The 21,138-nt window shown below is 50.4% G+C and overlaps 1 protein-coding gene and 1 long non-coding RNA gene across 2 annotated transcripts in view; one reads left to right on the top strand and one right to left on the bottom strand.

The window, feature by feature from the left end:
* The window catches only part of si:dkey-22o22.2 (neural-cadherin), a 354,455-nt gene extending 335,406 nt beyond the window's left edge, over nt 1–19,049 (bottom strand). Inside the window, 1 exon segment of the mRNA XM_055633687.1 lies at nt 17,801–19,049. Coding sequence (XP_055489662.1) covers nt 17,801–18,281 — 481 coding nt within the window. The 5' untranslated portion in view covers nt 18,282–19,049.
* LOC129696157 (uncharacterized) lies at nt 4,614–10,518 on the top strand. Its single transcript, XR_008723280.1, has 3 exons — nt 4,614–4,766; nt 6,184–6,466; nt 10,341–10,518. It is a non-coding gene; the product is annotated as an uncharacterized LOC129696157 (long non-coding RNA).
* Nucleotides 19,050–21,138: the final 2,089 nt, after the last annotated feature.

Here is a 21,138-nt window from a genome sequence, read left to right as displayed (position 1 = left end):
ATCGGGGACGCAGGTTCGATCCTGACGCCGGGTGCTGTCCTTGTGGAGTTTGTACATCCTCCCTATGTGACAACTCCAGATTCAGGGACAGTTTCTTCCCCAGCTGTTATCAGGCAACAGAACCATCCTACCACAACCAGAGAGCAGTCCTGACGTACAATCTGCCTCAATGGAGACCCATTGGACTATCTTTGATGGGACTTCACTGCCTTTACCTTGCACTAAACGTTATACCCTTATCGTGTATCTGTATGCTGTAAATGTCTCGATTGTAATCATGTATTGTCTTTCCACTGACTGGATGGGGTCAAGGAAAGAGCGTTCACGTCGCGGCCCTGTTTCCGCCAATCTTTCCCCCACCACGCACAAGAAGCACGTGAAGCGCAAGACGCAACCGTATACAGATGCAGGGACGCGTGTGTCCAGCTCTGGCTGAACAAGTTCTAATCTTGTGATATGGACTCGATAAGAAGAAGTCTGACTGGAATAGCGTGCAACGAAAGCCTACACTGTACCTCGGTACACATGACAATAAACTAAACTAAACTAACTGCGTGGGGTTCCTATAGACAATAGACAATAGGTGCAGGAGTAGGCCATTCGGCCCTTCGAGCCAGCACCGCCATTCAATGTGATCATTTCCTCTGGGTGTTCCAGTTTCCTTCCACATTCCAAAGACGTGTGGGTTTGTAGATCAATTGGCCCTGGGTAAAATGACAATCCCTAGTGCATTAGTAGGTGAGAAGGTGGCATAGAACTGGAGCGAATGGGTGGTCGATGGTTGTGTGGTGTGTGGGTCTCAAAAGTAGGTACGAAGTCCAGTGTGTTGAGCCGCCACAGTTGGAGTGCACGTGCTGGGCCAAAGGTGTGGGGAGGAACACAAAGATAGGCACAAAATGCTGGAGTAACTCAGCGGGATAGGCAGCATCTCCGGAAAGAAGGAATGGGTGACGTTTTGGGTCGAGACCCTTCTTCAGAGATGCTGCCTGACCCGCTGCGTTAACGGCCTGTCCCACTTAAGCCCTTTTGGGGCGACTGTCATAGTTGTAGCAGGTCACCAAAAAAATGGTGACTGAACCCCCTTCCAACCCCCCCATGACAATGTCCACGACCAACTACCATCCAGTCGACGTCAAGCTACGGCAAGCTACCGACAACCGGCGACCTGTAAGGACGTCCACCTACGACCACACCTACGGCAACCTACGTCCACCTGCGACAAGCTACAACAAGCTACGACAATTCAGTCGCCGGTACCTGTCGCCGGTTGACGTAGGTAGTCGCCAATTGAATTCACTGAAGTCAGCACTGGCGACAACCTACGTCATCCTGTCGACAACCTACGACAGCACCTACGTCAGGAGAAGTCAAGCAAGCTTCAAACCCACCGTCGGCGAAAAAATGTTGAACATTTCAAAAGCCAGCGGCCAGAGCCAGAAAAACGCTACGACTCTTTGGGCGAATGAGCAGCCGACTCACGACCATACAGTCGACTCCCCGACGACCATGTGGCGACAGCCTAGTCACCTGTAGTGGGACAGGGGCATTACTCCAGCATTTTGTGTCTACCTTCGATTTCAACCAGCTTCTGGAGTTCTTTCTTACACGTGTAGGAAGGAACTGCAGATGGCAAGAAATTTTAAAAGGGACAATATTTGAGATATTTTTAATCTAATTATCAACATGAGGAAAGACAAGCTGTGAAAAGGAACGTTTTCAAACTGAGTTTTCCACTGTGATAATCAGGTATTTAAGGTGTGAACTAAAATTCTTTCCAAACAGTTTCAATTGCAAACAAAACCTCTTGTGTATCAACATGACACCTCCCCTCCGTTTCCACACTTTGTATCCTACAGCTTTTTTGAGTGAAGTTTGCGTCACTTTTGGCAAAGGGTGCAGAAGAGGTTCGCCAGGATGCTGCCTGGATTAGAGGGCATTGCCTACAGTATAAGGAGAGATTGGACAAACTTGGAATGTGCAGGAAGGAACTGCAGATGCTGGTTTACACCAAAGAAAGACACAAAACGCTGGGGTAACTCAGCGGGACAGGCAGCATCTCTTCAGTCGGCCAAAGGGCCTGTTTCTATTCTGTATCTCCAAACTAGATTCGGCACAGTGGCGCAGCGGTAGAGTTGCTGCCTTACAGCATCAGAGACCTGGGTTCGATCCTGACCACGGATGCTGTCAGTGTTGAGTGTGTACGTTCTCCCCGTGACCTGCGTGGATTTTCTCCGGGTGCTCCGGTTTCCTCCCACACGCCAAAGACGTACAGATTTGCAGGTTAATTGGCTTAGATAGAGTCATAGAGTGATACAGTGTGTAAACAGGCCCTTTGGCCCAACTTGCCCACGCCGACCAACTATATCCCAGCTACACCAGTCCCACCTCCTTATAATGAGCAATAAGATTGTCCCTCGTGTGTAGGATGGTGTTAGTGTGCGGGGATCGCTGGTCGGCGCGGACTCGGCCTGCCGAAGGGCCTGTATCCCCGCTGTATCTCTAAACTTAAAAGGACTAAAGTGGAGACTAACACGGAGTGTCAACTGCCTCCCCGTTGCAAGCAGCCAAATAATTAAACCAGATCCATGTCTCACTTGAGAGTCTAGTCCTGGTGGTGGGGGAGGAGGGGGCTGGGAGATAAACGGTAGGGAGAGGGCTGAGATTTAGGTCGGTCTGCGGGAGGGGTGACATGATGGGAGGTAGGGTCAGAGATGCCGCAGGCCACGCTCTCACGTCGGGACTGACTTTGCCAGGAAGTGGCGACACTTGTGTAACGGCCTCGGTGAGGTCCATCTGTTTTCTGGATCGTATCTCCGGTCGCTCTGCGGCCTAACATGATGGAGCTGGATGGAGGCCTTGCTCGGGACTGACTTTGAGACCCACGGCTGGGATCGACGCACCAAACACGGCCTGCGGATTCCACCATCGAGGAGCTCACAGTCTCGAGTAGAGACCGATGTCGGGAAGCTCCAAACGACGCTGAAGGTTTCGACCAGCCCTGACCCGGGGTCCGATCGCCTGGCGCTGGGAAAGTGAGATTTCCCCCCCCTCCACCCCCGATGCAGGAGCTTGATCGCCCCGACAACGGAAGGCTCGAGGCCCCCGACTGCAGGAGGACAAAGAAGTGTAGAGATTGAACGTTTTTTCACCTTCCACCACAGTGAGGAATGTGGAGGAGTCACTGTGGTGGATGTTCATGTTAAAATATATTTTGTGTGTTCTGTTGCTTTTTATTGGTGCGACTGTATGGCAAATCTAATTCCTTGTATGTTGCAAAACATACTTGGCTAATAAAGTGTTATTGTGATAGTGATTATCAAATGTATAGACCTTTCTTTCTTCACTGAACAGCTCGGGGCCATAGAGCAATTAAACGCACTCGACTTGGCTGAAGAGAGGTCTGAACCCGAAAAGTCACCCAAACATGTTCCCGATGCTGCCTGTCTCGCTGAGTTACTCCGGCTTTTAGAGTCTACACTTGACTTGGCTGTTGGGGTGAAGTTGGGGGGGGGACATGGGAATGGGCAAGGGAGGCAGGTGGGAAGGGAAAGGCTTGTGAGGAAAGGGTTTGGAAACAGAAAGGGATATGGGAATGAGGAGAGGTGTGTGGATATGAAAGTTAATTCCTGGGATGGCGGGACTGTCATATGCTGAGAGAATGGAACGGCTGGGCTTGTACACTCTGGAGTTTAGAAGGATGACAGGGTATCTTATTGAAACAGGGTTTGGACACCCTGGAGGCAGGAAACATGTTCCCGATGTTGGGGGAGTCCAGAACCAGGGGCCACAGTTTAAGAATAAGGGGTAAGCCATTTAGAACGGAGACGAGGAAACACTTTTTCACACAGAGTTGTGAGTCTGTGGAATTCTCTGCCTCAGAGGGCGGTGGAGGCAGGTTCTCTGGATACTTTCATGATAGGGCTCTTAAAGATAGCGGAGTCAGGGGATATGGGGAGAAGGCAGGAACGGGGTACTGATTGAGGATGATCAGCCATGATCACATTGAATGGCGGTGCTGGCTCGAAGGGCCGAATGGCCTACTCCTGCACCTGTTGTCTATTGTGACGAGAGGGCGTGAATTGTAGGAGTTTTCTGGGGAATGGAAACACCCAGAACAATATTGCAGAAGGAATGGGTGACTTTTCGGGTCGAGGCTCGTTGATCGTTTCACTGAAAACCTCCGCTCAGTCCGCCTAAACCTACCTGATCTCCCGGTTGCCAAACACTTTAACCCCCCTTCACATTCAATAGACAATAGACAATAGGTGCAGGAGTATTCAATGGGATCATGGCGGATCATCCCCAATCAGTACCCGTTCCTGCCTTCTCCCCATATTTTGTCAGGCTCCGCTATCTTTAAGAGCCCTATCTAGCTCTCTCTTGAAAAACATCACCCATTCCTTCTCTGCAGAGTTGCTGCCTGAACCGCTGAGTTACTCCAGCATTTCTGTGTCTATCTTCACTTTAATTGTGAGCAAACCTTCGCCACCCTCCCCCCCCCCTTTCTCCTTTTGGAGAATCGCGCCAGGTATCTCTTTCAATTCTAATCCCATCCCGGATCATGTTCCGAATTTCAATCATTCCCATCTGGGAATCGAAAGCATTCTCGGCCAGTTTTTTTTTTATTAAGATAAGCAGCAACGTGTATCAATATTTGTTTTACATTTCCAGAGGCGGCCCCTGCCTTCCCGGTGTCGCCGAACCACACCGTAGACATTCCCGCTCCGGGGAATATCTGCCAGCGTGAACATGCAAATATTTAGTTGGTGCGGAAAGACTAACAGCGGGATTGAATGTGAAGTGTGTCTGTTGGCTTGGAGTGTGTTTGTGAATTCAGCAGACTGCTTGAATGGAGATGAAATCATCTCGGCAACATCAAACGGCAGGGGGGGGGGGGAGAGGGGGAGGGGGAGATCAGGGGGGGGGAGGAGAGAGATTGGAGGGAGGAGGGGGGAGAGAGGGAGGGGGGGAGAGAGGGAGGGGGGGAGAGAGGGGAGGGGGGGAGAGAGGGAGGGGGGGAGAGAGGGAGGGGGGGAGAGAGGGAGGGGGGGAGAGAGGGAGGAGGGGGAGAGAGGGAGGGGGGGGGGGAGAGGGAGGGGGGGGGGGGGGGGAGGGAGGGAGGGGGAGAGAGGGAGGGGGGGAGAGAGGGAGGGGGGGGAGAGAGGGAGGGAGAGGGAGGGAGGGAGGGGGGAGAGAGGGAGGGAGGGAGAGAGGGAGGAGGGGGGGAGAGAGGGAGGGGGGGGGAGAGGGAGGGGGGGGGGAGCGGGGGAGAGGGAGGGGGGGAGAGGGAGGGGGGGGGGGGGAGGGGGAGAGAGGGAGGGGGGGAGAGAGGAGGGGGGGAGGGGAGGGGGGGAGGGGGGGGAGAGAGGGAGGGGGGAGAGGGGGAGGGGGGAGAGAGGGAGGGGGGGGAGAGAGGGGAGGGGGGGAGAGAGGGAGGGGGGGAGAGGGAGGGGGGGGGGAGAGAGGGAGGGGGAGGGAGGGAGGGGGGGAGAGAGAGGGAGGGGGGAGGAGGGGGGGGGGAGGGGGGGGGGGGGAGAGGGGGGGGGGGGGGAGGGGGGGGGGGGGGGGAGAGAGGGAGGGGGGGAGAGAGAGGGGAGGGGAGGGGAGGGGAGGAGAGAGGGAGGGGGGGAGAGGGGGAGGGGGGAGAGAGGGAGGGGGGGAGAGAGAGGGAGAGGGAGGGGGAGGGGGGGAGAGAGAGGGAGGGGGGAGAGAGGGGGGGGGAGAGAGGGAGGGGGGAGAGAGGGAGGGGGGAGAGAGGGAGGGGGGGGAGGGAGGGGAGAGGAGGAGGGGGGGGGGGAGGGGGAGGGCAGAGAAAGGGGAGAGGGAGGGGGGAGAGGGGGAGGGGGGAGAGAGGGGGGGGGGGGGGGGAGGGGGGGGGGGGGGGAGGGGGGGGGGGGGGAAGGGGGGGGGGGGGGGGAGGGGAGGGGGGGGGGGGGGGAGGGGAGGGAGGGGGGGAATTCCATGCCACAGAGGGCAGTGGAGGACAAATCACTGGATGGATTTAAGAGAGAGTTAGATAGAGCTCTCGGGGCGAGTGGAATCAGGGGATATGGGGAGACGGCAGGCACGGGTTATTGATTGGGGATGATCAGCCATGTTCACATTGAATGGCGGTGCTGGCGCGAAGGGCCGAATGGCCTCCTCCTGCACCTATTTTCTATGTTTCAATGCTTCTATGAACAGGTGACGTTTTGGATGGAGATGTTTCGTGGTGGAAGCCTAGCGACGGTCGTCAGTTCATCATCGTTGAAAACATTAGCGACGCAGTGGCGCTGGTTTCCGACGGGAACGGTGACGGACGCACCACACGTCTCTGTCCTCCAGTTCCTGCCGACTTACCGCCGCTGGAGGTGTTTTATTTTGGCGTGCGTGTGCTTTATCATCTTCCTTACGATGCTGTGTACGACAGTGATCGCAACTTCTACTGATGTTTAAGAAGGAACTGCAGATGCTGGAAAAATCGAAGGTAGACAGAAATGCTGGAGAAACTCAGCGGGTGAGGCAGCATCTATGGAGCAAAGGAATAGGTGACGTTTCGGGTCGAGACCTGAAAGGTCTCGAACCGAAACGTCTCCTATTCCTTCGCTCCATAGATGCTGCCTCTCTCGCAACTTCTATTGAAGTGTGGATGGCCGTCGGCTCGCTAGAAGCTCATCTGGTCTTGTTTTTGGTCCTGCTGGGGGTCCACAGCCCCCTCCTCAGATGCTGGTGGGGGAGACGGTTTAGTCGCCGACTATCTGACCATGGAGCAGGTAACACGGAGTTACCCATGGCCGGGGGAGGGGGGGGGAGGAGACACCTGACATGTGATGGGAGTAGAATTTGGCCATTCGGCCCATCAAGTCGAATCTAACCCAGCACTGTTGTCTAACCCCATAGTTTAGATGGGGCATCTTGGTCGGTCTAAGACTCTGTCTGTAAATTCTTACATGCAGCACCAGGAAAGATCATCAGAAGATGACTAAGGTCCACAGACAAACACTAAGTTTATTTCACAATGTAATATAAAAAAAACTAAACAAGAAAGCAATTTATTATAGCCACCTGTCACAGGAGAAATAATTGTTCCCCAATGTGATATTTGCATACAGGTTTGGGCAGCACGGTGGCGCAGCGGTAGAGTTGCTGCCTTACAGCGCCAGAGACCCGGGTTCGATCCCGACTACGGGTGCTGTCTGTACGGAGTTTGTATGTTCTCCCCATGACCTGGGTGGGTTTTCTCCAGGATCCCCGGTTTCCTCCCACACTCCTAAGACAAAGAGGGTTTGTCGGTTTTAATTGGCCGAGTACAGTTATAAATTGTCCCCAGGTGTGTGTAGGATAGTGTTACTGTGCGGGGATCGCTGGTTGGCGTGGAAGGGCCTGTTTCCGCGTTGTATCTCGAATCTAATCTAAAAGAATATACAGGGGTCGCTTAATCTTGAATTTTAAATAAAGATTATTTTTAATTGACCAGAAACTGTGCCAAGGGCTGGATCCATCCTTGCAATCAGCAGGTGGATCGACAATGGAAAGAGGCATTGTACGAAGGGTTAAACATAGACAATAGGTGCAGGAGTAGGCCATTCGGCCCTTCGAGCCAGCTTCAATGTGATCATGGCTGATCATCCCCAATCAGTATCCCGTTCCTGCTTTCTCCCCAAATTCCTCAATTTGCTTAGACCCAAGAGCTAACTCTCTCTTGAAAACATCCGGTGATTTAGCCTCCACTGCCTTCTGTGCCAGAGAATTCCACAGATTCACAACTCTCTGGGTGAAAAAGTCAGCAGCACCAGGGTTTGTCAATGTCACATGACATGGGTGATTATAGCAATAGACAATAGGTGCAGGAGTAGGCCATTCGGCCCTTCGAGCCAGCCATTCAATGTGATCATGGCTGATCATCCCCAATCAGTATCCCGTTCCTGCCTTCTCCCCATATCCCCTAACTCCACTATCTTTAAGATCTTTAGCAATGGAACTAACTGATAAAATGGCGAATCAGACTTCAGTTTATGGTCTGTGCAGCTCCAGAGGTAGTTGTAAAGATTTTAGCACTCCACGAGCTCAGAAATGTACCTATTACAGTATATCTTTTCAAAAAAAAAAACCTCTGGGTTCTTATAATGTTCTTCATTACCGTGTCTAATTAAACTGATTTAATATACAAACTTGTTCAGCAATAAGATGTTACTGTGGGTGGCGGTAAATATTTCAACAACATACAGTAAAAGCACACTAGATAACTTGCCTTTCATCCAAATTAAAAAAAATGCATTCTCAAAAACCATTGAGTTTAGTCAGTAACATGTCCACGCAGACTCCAGAGCAGATGCAGAGAGGATGTTTCCACTGGTGGGAGAGTCTAGGACCAGAGGTCACAGCCTCAGAATTAAAGGGCGCTCTTTTAGAAAGGAGGTGGGGAGGAACTTTAGTCAGAGGGTGGTGACTCTGTGGAACTCATTGCCACAGGAGGCTGTGGAGGCCAAGTCAGTGGATATTTTTAAGGCAGAGTTAGACAATTTATTGATTAGAACGGGAGTCAAGGGTTACGGGGAGAAGGCTTGAAAATGGGATTAGAGGTAGACAAAAGTGCTGGAGAAACTCAGCGGGCGAGGCAGCAGCATCTATGGAGCGAAGGAAATAGGCAACGTTTCGGGCCGAAACCCTTCTTCAGAAAATGGGATTATTGGGCAGAGATCAGCTGTGATTGAATGGCGGAGGGGGCTCAATGGGCCGAATGGTCCTACAACTTGTGAACTCGTGACCACATTGGTCCCCGTCGGGAGCTGCGGTTCCCTCCCACATCCCAGACACGTGCGGGTTTGTAGATTAATTGCCCAGTTGTGTGGGGAGTGGACGGGGAGGTTGTGGACAACATGGAACGAGTGTGAAGGGGTGATCGATGACCAGTGTGTTCACCAGTGGGGCCGACGGGCCTGTTTCCATGCTGTATCTCCAAACTAAACTACAAAGCCCACTCTTCTTGGAGAGTAGTCACAGGTGTGAGAGCGGGAAGGCAAGGCCTAATCTTCTCACTGGATGATCTGACAAAGAGGAATGGCCGACTAATCGGGTCATTTCGTCGTGCTAAATATAATTAGTGGCCAAGAAATACAGGAGAATATCTTGATTAGTACGGGCGTGAGTGGTTATGGGGCAAATGCAGGAGTTGAGAGGGAGAGATAGATCAGCCGTGTTTGAATGGCGGAGTAGACGTGATGGGCCGAATGGCCTGATTCTGCTCCGAAAACGTATGAGAACTTGCTGCTCTTCTCAGAATAATATCAAAGAAATGTTTGAATCCAGAGGTCAGATGTTTGCTCGCTTGAGCATTTCATTCAAGATTTGGCATTTCTACGTACGTGCACACGCACACTCACGCACGCACGCACACTGTTCCCTCAGCCAACCTAGATTTCACTTAAGTCACAGGAATGGGCACACAACCTTCCAAGACAGATGCAATAGACAATAGATGCAGGAGTAGGCCATTCGGCCAGCACCGCCATTCAATGTGACCATGGCTGATCATCCACAATCAGTACCCCGTTCCTGCCTTCACCCCATATCCCTTGACAAAAGTGCTACAATTTCAGCCAAGGTATGATTCATTGCTTGTAAGACAGCAACGAGCACTTAATTTCTGACTTTAGTTTAATTTATTTAGTTTAGAGAAACAGCGTGGAAACAGGCCCTTCGGCCCACCGAGTCCATGCCGACCGGCGATTCCCACACACTGGGGACAATTTTTTCCATTTAATACAATTTACCTACAAACCTGTACATCTTTGGAGTGTGGGAGGAAACCGAAGATCTCGGAGAAAACCCGCGCAGGTCACGGGGAGAAGGTACAGACTCCGTACAGACAGCACCCCCGTAGTTGGGATCGAACCCGGGTCTCCGGCGCTGCAAGGCAGCAACTCTACCGCTGCACCACCACGCTGCCCCTCTTCCCAACAGGTGAACCTTGATCTGAACACACAGCAGAATTTCAGAGTAGCCATGGAAATGCCCGACATTCTCAGGGTGATGTACATACTAGATATCTGCAAAGGGAGAACTTACACAATAGGAAAGATCGGAACATAGAAAATAGGTGCAGGAGTAGGCCATTCGGCCCTTCGACCCAGCACTGCCCTTCAACACGATCATGGCTGATCGTCCCCAATCAATAACCCATGCCTGCTTTCTCCACATATCCTTTGATTCCGTTAGCCCCAAGAGCTAAATCTAACTCTCTTGAATACATATATATATATATTTGTTTTAAATATTTATTTTATTGGAAGCAATTGTACAAAAAACTTGACAATGTTACAGCTTAGTGATCAGCTTTGATTTTAACATTTTCCAAACAGAACATTAAATTAAAAAGAGAAGACAGAGAAGAGAGAGAAAAGAGAAAGAAGAAAAGTGAGGAGATATATCCCTCGACTCACCCCTGCACCTGCTCACCCAGCCCTGCAATCAGTTTCCAATTTGTGTTCAACCATTGTGGTGCTCAACAAATTCAATAAAATATTTTTTGTAATTGTTCTCTCTTGAATACATCCAGTGAATCGGCCTCCACTGCCTTCGTGTTTCAGAGAATTCCACAGATTCACAACTCTCTGGGTGAAAACCAGATTTTTCCTCATCTCAGTCCTCAATGGCCGACCCCTTATTCTTAACCTGTGACCCCTTGGTTCTGGACACCGACATAGGGAACATTTCTCTTGCACCAGGCCTGCCAGTCCCTTAAGAATTGTATATGTTTCTATAAGATCCCCGATAAGGGGTTATTGTTTCGATAAGATCTAAAGGTACACGGTTCAAACACAGGCAAACAGTTCTATTTAAGGTAGAAACTTGGTTGGCATGGGCAGGTTGGGCCGAAGGGCCTGTTTCCATGCTGTGGAATCAAGGGATATGGGGAGAAGGCAGGCACGGGTTATTGATTGGGGATGATCAACAATGATCACAATGAATGGCGGTGCTGGCTCGAAGGGCCGAATGGCCTCCTCCTGCACCTATTTTCTATGTTTTCGATGACTATGGTAAGCAGGGTTGAGGACCCAATTTCACCTCTTCCATCTACCCTTATTTCTGCCACTTAGGCGACTGCCAGGGACTAGTTTTAATGGAATTCACCTACGACACCTGGCGACAACTTAGGACAGCACCTACGGCAACCTCCAAAAGCAAAAATTGTCGCTACCGTCACCGAAAAATTTGAAACATGTTGAAATTTTGGCGGCAGGCGTCGCCTGTAGGGTCGCCCAAAAATTTCGAACATTTCAAAATCCAGCGGCGACAAATAAAAATGTTGTGACACTTGAGGAAACACCGTGCGTCAATACGTCACCACCGCGTCACGCCGCGACTTCCTCGGTGACCTGATACGTCAGTCAATGATGCCGGCAGTCGCGAAAAAAAAATCACGGTGGGTCTCCCCCTTAAATTCTAGCGAGTATAAACCAAGTCTATCGGCGTAAGACAGTCCGGGATGTCAGGACTGTCTTATGAAGAAAGACTGGATAGACTGGTTTATACTCTCTAGATTTAGGATTCGAGGGGAATAGAGAAAATTCTTAAGAACATTTTCCGAAAAGTCTAGCGGGGCGGCAAAAAAGGGGAAATAAAATGTTGAAGACACTTGAGGACGCACACCGTGCGTCAATACTCTCACCACAGAGGGTCACGCCACTTCATTGGCTTCTTTAAGAGGGAGTTAGATGTGGCCCTTGTGGCGAAGGGGATCAGGGGGTAATGGATGGGGCAGGTACGGGAAAAAAAGTTGGATGATCACCAATCATATTGAATGGGTCAGGCCCCTTAAAGAAAGTATCCTGAACAAATTGTCAAATTTCTATCTTATTTACAGTCTCTTCTCCACCCTTCGCTTCCAGGTGCTGCTACCTTCAGAATGGCCAATTCCATGTATTACGTTGAGAATCGCATCACATTTTGTTCGAGGCTATTAAACTGATTTTCCTTCCTCAGCACAACCAGTGACCAGTCTCACCCTGGTCCATCCCTCTTCTCGCCTCTCCCATCAGGTAAGAGGTACCGATGTGTGGAAACACACACCTCTAGATTCAGGGACAGTTTCTTCCCAGCTGTTATCATGAGATCACAAGTGATGGGAGCAGAATTAGTCCATTCGGCCCATCAAGTCTACTCCACCATTCAATCATGGCTGATCTGTCTCTCCCTCCTAACCCCATTCTCCTGCCTTTTCCCCACAACCTCCAACACCTGTACTAATCAAGAATCTATCTATCTATCACTGCCTTAAATATATCCACTGACTTGGCCTCCACAGCCTTCTGTGGCAAAGAATTCCATACATTCACCACCCTCTGACTAAAGAAATTCTTCCTAAAAGAACGTTCTTTAATCTGGGGTTATGACCTCTGGTCCCAGACTCTCCCACTAGTGGAAACATCCTCTCCTATTATCAGGCAACTGAACCATCCTAGTAACATCTATCTCATTGGAGAGCCTCGGACTATCTTTAAACGGACTTAACTGGCCTTTATCTTGCATGATATGTTATTCTCTTTATCCTGTACATGTTCGCTGAGTACGGCTCGATTGTAATCGTGTATAGTCTTTTTGCTGACTCGATAGCACGCAACAAAAAGCTTTTCGCTTTACCTCGGTACATGTGACAGTAAGAAGCTAAACAACTATATCTTCATTCAGCCATCGAGGAATTTGTTTCACCTCTTTGTTCCTCTCATCTGAAACACACATTACATCCCATCATTTTTGTTTTGATCAACCCTACGAATATCTGCCATTTCCCCCTTCTCTCTGCTTCCTCTGGGATTTGACGGGGGGGCTATTTGCCAATTTAATGTGTGAAGCAAGCAACCTGCAATGTTGGTTGTGGCATCGACATGGAATTGATTTGTAGTAAACAGAGAGTGAGAAAACATTTCTGTTGGCAACTCGTTCGGTGGGCGTTATGTTTCATCGTTCTGTGGGTTTGGCCAAATCCAGCTTGCTCAATAAAGCTGCGATATACGAGGAACTGCATGGGGGGGGGGCAGCATGGTGGCGCAGCGGTAGAGTTGCTGCCTCACAGCACCAGAGACCCGGGTTCCATCCTAACTACGGGTGCCGTTGTTAGACGTCCCAAAATGCAACACCTCACACTTCTCTGTATTAAATTCTATAAACCATTCCTCAGCCCACCTGGCGAACCGATCCACATGCTGCTGCAATCTTTCACAACCATCTTCACTATCTGCAAAACCGCTCACTTTTGTATCATCAGTAAACTTGCTAATCTTGCCCTCCCATCAAATGTCCCGAGTGCGTGCAGGCTTGGCGATCGCTTCGCCCAACACCTCCGCTCGGTTCGCACTAACCAACCTGATCTCCCGGTGGCTCAGCACTTCAACTCCCCCTCCCATTCCGAATCCGACCTCTCTGTCCTGGGCCTACTCCATGGCCAGAGTGAGTCTCATATTTCGCTTGGGTAGTTTACACCCCAGCGGTATGAACATTGACTTCTCCAATTTCAGGTAGTCCCTGCTTTGTCCCTCTTTCCCCTCCCCTTCCCAGCTCTCCCTCAGCCCACTGTCTCTGCCTCTTCCTTTCTTCTTCTTGCCCCCCCCCCCCCCCCCCCAGCCCCACATCAGTCTGAAGAAGGGTCTCGACCCAAAACGTCGCCTATTCCTTCGCTCCATAGATGCTGCCTCACCCGCTGAGTTTCTCAGAGAGGAGCGAAATGCAAAGCTTTCGCATCCACTCCCTGCACACACCCACATGGCAGTTTACAGCACCCAATTAGCTTACAAACCCGCATGGCTTTGAGCTGTGGGAGGAAACCGGAGCATCCGGAGGAAGCCCACACAGTCACAGGGAGAACGTGCAAACTCCGTAAAGACAGCACCCGTTGTCAGGATCAAACCCAGCTCCCTGGCGCTGTAAGGCAGCAACTCTACGATATGATACAATAGAACTTTATTTATCCCAGGAGGGAAATATATGATCTGCCAACAGCATCAAATTACACAAGGTACATGAAACGTGAAATTATAGTGATGAGTGGAAAGGATTGGGGATGTGCAAAGATTGGGGAGGGGCAGGGAGGAGGGGGAGGGTCAGTCACACTGTGCTACTGTGCTTAATTGTCGCATGCACCAGGTTTGGGTTATTATCATGTGTACCCAGTATGGCAGTAGTGTGTGTGTGTGTGTCTGTGTGTGTGTGTGTGTGTGTCTGTCTGTCTGTGTGTGTGTGTCTGTGTGTGTCTGTGTGCGTGTGTGTCTGTGTGTCTGTGTGTGTGTGTGTCTGTGTGTCTGTGTGTCTGTGTGTCTGTGTGTCTGTGTGTGTGTGTGTGTGTGTGTGTGTGTGTGTGTGTGTGTGTGTGTGTGTGTGTGTGTGTGTGTGTGTGTCTGTGTGTGTGTGTGTGTGTGTGTGTGTCTCTGTGTGCGTGTGTCTGTGCGTGTGTGTCTCTGTGTGCGTGTGTCTCTGTGTGCGTGTGTCTGTGTGCGTGTGTCTGTGTGCGCGTGTCTGTGTGCGCGTGTCTGTGTGTGCATGTGTGTGTGTTGCCACAACCTGGCGACCCTGTATACCCATTTACCACCGCCACAGTCTTCTGTGGCAATGAATTCCACAGATTCACTATCCTCGGGCTAAAGAAATTCCTCCTCATCTTCTTCCTAAAGGAATGTCCTTTTATTCTAAGCTATGGTCTCTGGCCCGGGACTCTCCCACTAGTGGAAACATCCTCTCCACATCCATTCTATCCAGGCTTTTCACTCTTCGGTAAGTTTCAATGAGGTGCCCCCTCATCCTTCTAAACTCCAACGAGTGTGGGTCCTGTGCCGTCAAATGCTCATGATGTCATAGAGTAATACAGTGTGGAAACAGGCCCTTTGGCCCAACTTGCCCACACCGGCCAACAAGGTCCCAGCTACACTAACCCCACCTGCCTGTGCTTAGTCTGTGTCTCTCCAAACCTGTTCTATCCATGTACCTGTCTAATTGTTGCTTAAATGTTGGCATAGTCCCGGCCTCAACTACCTTCTCTGGCAGCTCATTCCATACACCAACCACCCATTGTGTGAAAAAGTTACCCCTCAGATTCCTATTAAATCTTTTCTCCGTCACCATGAACCTATGTCCTCTGGTCCTCGATTCACCTGCACTGGGCAGGAGACTCTGTGCATCTACCCAATCTATTCCTGTCATGATTTTATAAGATCACCCCTCATCCTCCTGCGCTCCAGGGAATAGTCCTAGCCTACTCAAACTCTCCCTATAGCTCACACCCTCTAGTCCTGGCAACATCGTCGTAAATCTTCTTTACACCCTTTTCAGCTTGATAACGTCTATCCTATTAATTGGTGCCCAGAACTGAACACAAACTGTGCTAAGTAATCCTTTTACTGAACTGTGTGTGAACATTTCACTGTATAATGTGACAATAATTACAATGTAATGAAGTACAATGTAACAAAAAAGTACAATGTAACAATAATCACAATGTTACAACATACGTAACAATAATCACAAAGTAACACTCATTACAATTCTCAAAACACAATAGACAATAGGTGCAGGAGTAGGCCATTCGGCCCTTCGAGCCAGCACCACCATTCAATGTGATCATGACTGATCATCCCCAATCAATACCCCGTTCCTGCCTTCTCCTGTATGTTCAATGTAATATAATGTGTCTCCTCAATGTCTCAGTGTCTCCTCAATGTAATTACAATTCCAATGTAACATACTACAAGGTAACAATCATTACAATGTAACAATAATTACAATAGACAATAGATGCAGGAGTAGGCCATTCGGCCCTTCAAGCCAGCACCGCCATTCAATGTGATCATGGATGATCATCCACAATCAGTACCCCGTTCCTGCCTCTCCATATCCCTCCTCTATCTTTAAGAGCTCTATCTAACTCTCTCTTGAAAGCCTCCAGAGAATCGGCGTCCACTGAGGCAGAGAATTCCACAGATTCACAACTCTCTGTGTGGAAAAAGTTCTTCCTCATCTCCATTCTAAATGGCCTCCCCCTGATTGTAATGATTGTTACATTGTACTCATTACAACATAATGATGCAAGAATGAAGAATTCCCCTGGTAGCTCGGAGCCACCCTGGATCGCACCCTCACCTGTCGTGAACACCTGAAGAGGGTGGCTGATAAACTGAAAGCAAGGTTCAACACCATCAGGAAACTTGCAGGCAACGGCTGGGGATCCAATGCACACACACCCTCCGTACCGCAAGCTTAGCCCTAGTCTATTCACCAGCCGAGTTTTGCTCAGCAGCTTGGGATAGTAGCTGCCACACCAAACGAGTTGACACTGTCCTTTAAGGGCCTGAGCCACTGGGCGAGTTTGTCGGCATCATATCAGCGTTGCCAAAAGATTATGAACATTTCAAAATCCAGCGGAGACACAAAAAATGTTGCGATGCTTGAAAAAACATCGCTCGTCAATACGCCATCGCGTCGCGCCGCCACCGTGTTATATGTCATCACGCCGTGTCACGCCGCGTATTTTTCGGTGACCTGATACGTCAGTCAATGATGTCGGTAGTCACTGAAAAAAATCACCAAGTGGGACAGGCCCTTAACTCTGCAACGCGGGTCATCACAGGGACTCTTAAGTCAACATCTCTGCAGCGGCTCCCTGTCCTCTCTCTCATATCGCCCCCTCCCAGCATACGCAGACGGGAGAGGATGTTGACAGATTGCTGCACCATCGAGGCTAACCCCTGACCTTCCCATCCATGCTGACTTGGCCAATCTGCCCAACGTGTGCCTGGAGTCCCGCAAACCCTTCTGGTCTTCCGTTAAATCCCTGGAAGACTTTGACTCCAAGACTGAGTGGCGGCAGAGCCTGGAAAGATGCCAACACCAACAACGGAGAGATCATCACAGACCCTACAGTGAAACCACCGGGTTGTGACCTCCATCACAAGTCAATGGCTAAACCCTGAACAGAATCCGCACGCTCCGTGCAAGAACAGCCCATCACCTGCATCAGTGGGGGATGACAGACAGCCCTGCTTGTGACTGCGGACATCCAGCCCAAACCACCCGGCGCATCGTGAATGACTGCTCACTGAGGCTTTTCCCCAAAGCCATCCACCCAGTAACTGATGCTGTCCTGGCCTGGATGTCTACCCTTGATCTACAACTTTAGGCAAGAAGTAAGCAATTAAGTTTATTGGCCATGTATTCACATACAAGGAATTTGCCTTGGTGCTCTGCCCACAAGTAACAACATGACATCTAGTGACAGTTACGAATGGCTCAGAAAACACTAAACATTAATAATAATAATAATAAAAGATTAATGATAAAACACCATTGATCAAGCATGTGAACCAACAAAATACCAGATCAAAAGGAGGCTACAGATTTTTGGCTGTTGAGTAGAGCAACTATTCATGGATAAAAGCTGTTTTTATGTCAGGCTGTAGCAGTTTTGACAGTCCGGAGTCGCCTTCCAGAGGGAAGTGATTCAAAGAGTTTGTGGCCAGGGTGAGAGGGGTCAGAGATGATCTTGCCCGCTCACTTCCTGGCCCTTGCAGTGTACAGTTCATCAATGGAGGGAAGGTTGCAGCCAATAATCTTCCCTCCATTGAAGAAGAAGAATACAATGTAACAAACTACAATGTAACAAACAATTGCAACGTGACAACCATTAAAATGGAACAAAATACAATGTAACAATCGTGAGAGTGTAACGACGATTACAATGTAACATTCTACAAAGTAGCAATCATTACAGTGTAACAAAGCACAGTGTAACAATATCGAGTGCCACTGAAACACAAGTGGCGGCGGGTTCTCTTACCTGTCTCACTGTTGACACGGATGGATACGTGGACGGGCGACTCTGCGAGCAGTCTGCGGGATAAGTAAACTTTGCCCGAGTCCCGCTCCACTTGTACCGGCGCGTCCACCGGGGAGACGAGTTGGAACCAGCGGCCGGGGTCGGGGAGGGTGTAGATGATGCTGCCCACCTCGCTGTCCCGGGAGACTGTAACCGTGTGGCTGAGAGGCTGTGGAGCCGAGCGGGCTGCCCTGCTGCCGACTCTTCCCTCGCCTCTCCCGGCCGCTGCAGCCGCGCTGCCCCGTCTCACCTTCACCTTCACCCGCACGGACAGGGACCGCCCTGCCCTCTCCAGCCCTTGCACAGTCAGCCGGACGTCCTGCAGCCCCATCAGCGAGAGCCGACAGCCACGATCTGCCCGCTGGCCGGCACCACGAACAGTTGTGGGATCTCCGGGCGGGCGCGGTAGACGAGGTGGCTCTGCCTGCCTTGCTCTGGCCATCTCACCCTGGCTATCTCGGAGCCCAGAGCCACCATCTCACCCACCTCCACCACCACCTCCTCCTCCTCCTCATCCTCATGCTGGTCCCGACCCCTGTCCTCACCTCCAGCCCCGGCTCGGCTCACAGTCAACCCGTGTCCCCAGCCCAGCCTCGCTGCCCCCTTCTCCCCTCCTCTCCCCGGCCGCAAGTGTCCATGAGAAGCCGCCGGGGTCCCGGAGATCCCCCCGGCCACGGCCACAAGCCACAGAGGATGAAACAGCAAAGCCGAAGCCCAGAAACAGGAGCTGGAGCTGGAGCCGGCGCCGGGCGAGAGGCGCATCTCTGCCGAGCGAAGGAGCAGCAGAAAACTCCGCTAGAAATTCAGCTTCAGCTTCAGTTGTTGTCGAAGGAAAAGCAACTTGCAATTATCCAGCACCAGACGCTCAAAAATACCTGTGGGTCGACTGGTGGGAGAACAGAGATATATATATATATATATTATATTTGAAACACAAACTCCTGTCTTCAGTAAAACAAAAAAAGCTTCGGATTCTCCGGCTTCGCGACCCCACTCTTGCAGGGGAAAAGCAACGTGTGTGTGTGTGGTGGCCAATTCGCGCAACTCCACCGCTCAATCCCCACTTTCAATCGCGGGGCGGCTCCACCTTTCGCAGGGTTGCGACCAATCTACTCGAGAGCCACAGCTGACCGAGGTTTCCGCCCACACCGTGAAGCCCCACCGACAAGGGCGTGTAATACTAAAACAGTGCAGGAGGAAGGGACCGCAGACACACGAAGGTGGACGCTCACAATTGCTGGAGTAGTATAAAGGGCCTGTCCCACTTGCGCGACCTTTACAGGCGACTGCCGGCACCCGCGATAGGTTGCCGGAATTTTCAACAGGTTGAAAATTCAGCGGCGACCAGAAAGACGCCACGACTCTTTTGGAGACCTCTCACGACCATAGGAGACCTCTCACGACCGTGGTTGTGGAGGTCTCCAAAGAGTCGTGACATCTTTCTGGTCGCCCGGGTGCCGACAGTCAGTCGCGTAAATGGGACAGGCCATTAACTCAGCGGGGACAGGCAGCGTCGCTGGAGGAAAAATCATGAGTGGCTGATGTTTTAGAGTCGGGACCCTTCTTCAGACTGAGAGCCAGTGGAGAGAATGAATGAATGATTAAATATTTAAGAGAGAACTGCAGATCGAAGGTAGACAAAAATGCTGGAGAAACTCAGCGGGTGAGGCAGCATCTATGGAGCGAAGGAATAGGTGACGTTTGGGGGTCGAGACCCTTCTTCGGACTGAATAAATAAATAAATATGTTTATTGGCACATTTGTATATTTACACATACAAGGAATTTGTCTTGGTGCACTGCTCGCAAGAGATGGAGCAGCGGTATAGAGATATATCGAACAAATTAATGAAAGGTATGCAAACAGGTCCCTTCCCCCCCCCCCCCCCCCCCCCCCCCCACTCTTATTGGGTTCGTATTGGTGAAAATGTGTCAGCCTCGATAACAATCAGCACGGGAGCACCTCAAGGCTGTGTGCTCAGCCCCCTGCTGTACTCACTCTATACTCATGACTGCGTAGCCGGTCATAGTGCGAACTCCATCACCAAGTTCGCCGATGACACCACTGTTGTGGGACGTATCACTGATGGGGACGAGTCAGAGTATAGAAGTGAGATCGACTGACTGACCAAATGGTGCCAGCACAATAACCTGGCCCTCAACATCAGCAAAACCAAGGAACTGATTGTGGACTTTGGAAGGGGGAGGATGGGGACCCACAGTCCCATTTATATCAACGGGTTGATGGTGGAAAGGGTTAAGAGTTTCAAATTCCTGGGCGTGCATATTTCTGAAGATCTCTCCTGGTCCGAGAACACTAATACAATTATTAAGAAAACTCATCAGTGCCTCTATTTCCTGAGAAGATTACGGAGAGTCAGTATGTCAAGGAGGACCCTCTCTAACTTCTACAGGTGCACAGTAGAGAGCATGCTGACCGGTTGCATCGTGGCTTGGTTCGGCAACTTGAGCGCCCTGGAGCGGAAAAGACTACAAAAAGTAGTAAACACTGCCTAGTCCATCTGACCTCCCTACCATCGAGGGGATCTATCACAGTCGCTGCCTCAAAAAGGCTGGCAGCATCATCAAGGACCCACACCATCCTGGCCACACGCTCATCTCCCCGCTACCTTCAGGTAGAAGGTACAGGAGTCTGAAGACTGCAATGTCCAGGTTTAGAAATTGCTGCTTTTTACAGCCATTAAACTCAACTGAAACAAATCTCTGAACATTAATAGACCATTATCTGTCTATGTGCACTTTATCTGCATATTTATTGATGTGTGTATATATTTATATAATGGTATATGGACACACTGATCTGTTCTGTATTCACGCCTTCTATATTCTGTTGTGCTGAAACAAAGCAAGAATTTCATTGTCTTATGTAGGACACATGACAATAAACTCTCTTGACTTGACTTGAAAGGGCCTGTCCCACTGTACGAGGTAATTCAAGAGTTCTCCCGTGTTCTCCCCTGATTCGAGCTCATGTAATGTCTGTAGTGGGCACGTAGGAGCTCGTGGATGTCAAGTAGCGGCTCGTACGAGTAACGGTAGGTACTCGGGAAATCTGGTAAACTCGTGACGTTTTATCAAACTGCAAAAAATGTCCACGAGTGAAAAAAATACTTGTGATGAAAAAAATTGTTACTTTTTACTCGTATGAGCCGCTACATACCCGCTACGTACATTACACGAGCTCGAATCAGGGGAGAACTCAGGAGAACTCTTGAATTACCTCGTACAGTGGGACAGGGTCTCGACCGGAAATGTCACCCATTCCTTCTCTCCAGAGAT

This window comes from Leucoraja erinacea, chromosome 4, assembly GCF_028641065.1.
Source record: "Leucoraja erinacea ecotype New England chromosome 4, Leri_hhj_1, whole genome shotgun sequence".
NCBI lineage: Eukaryota > Metazoa > Chordata > Chondrichthyes > Rajiformes > Rajidae > Leucoraja > Leucoraja erinaceus.
The sequence above is the reverse complement of the archived record's forward strand: the minus strand, read 5'-3'. Positions and strand labels throughout refer to the sequence as shown.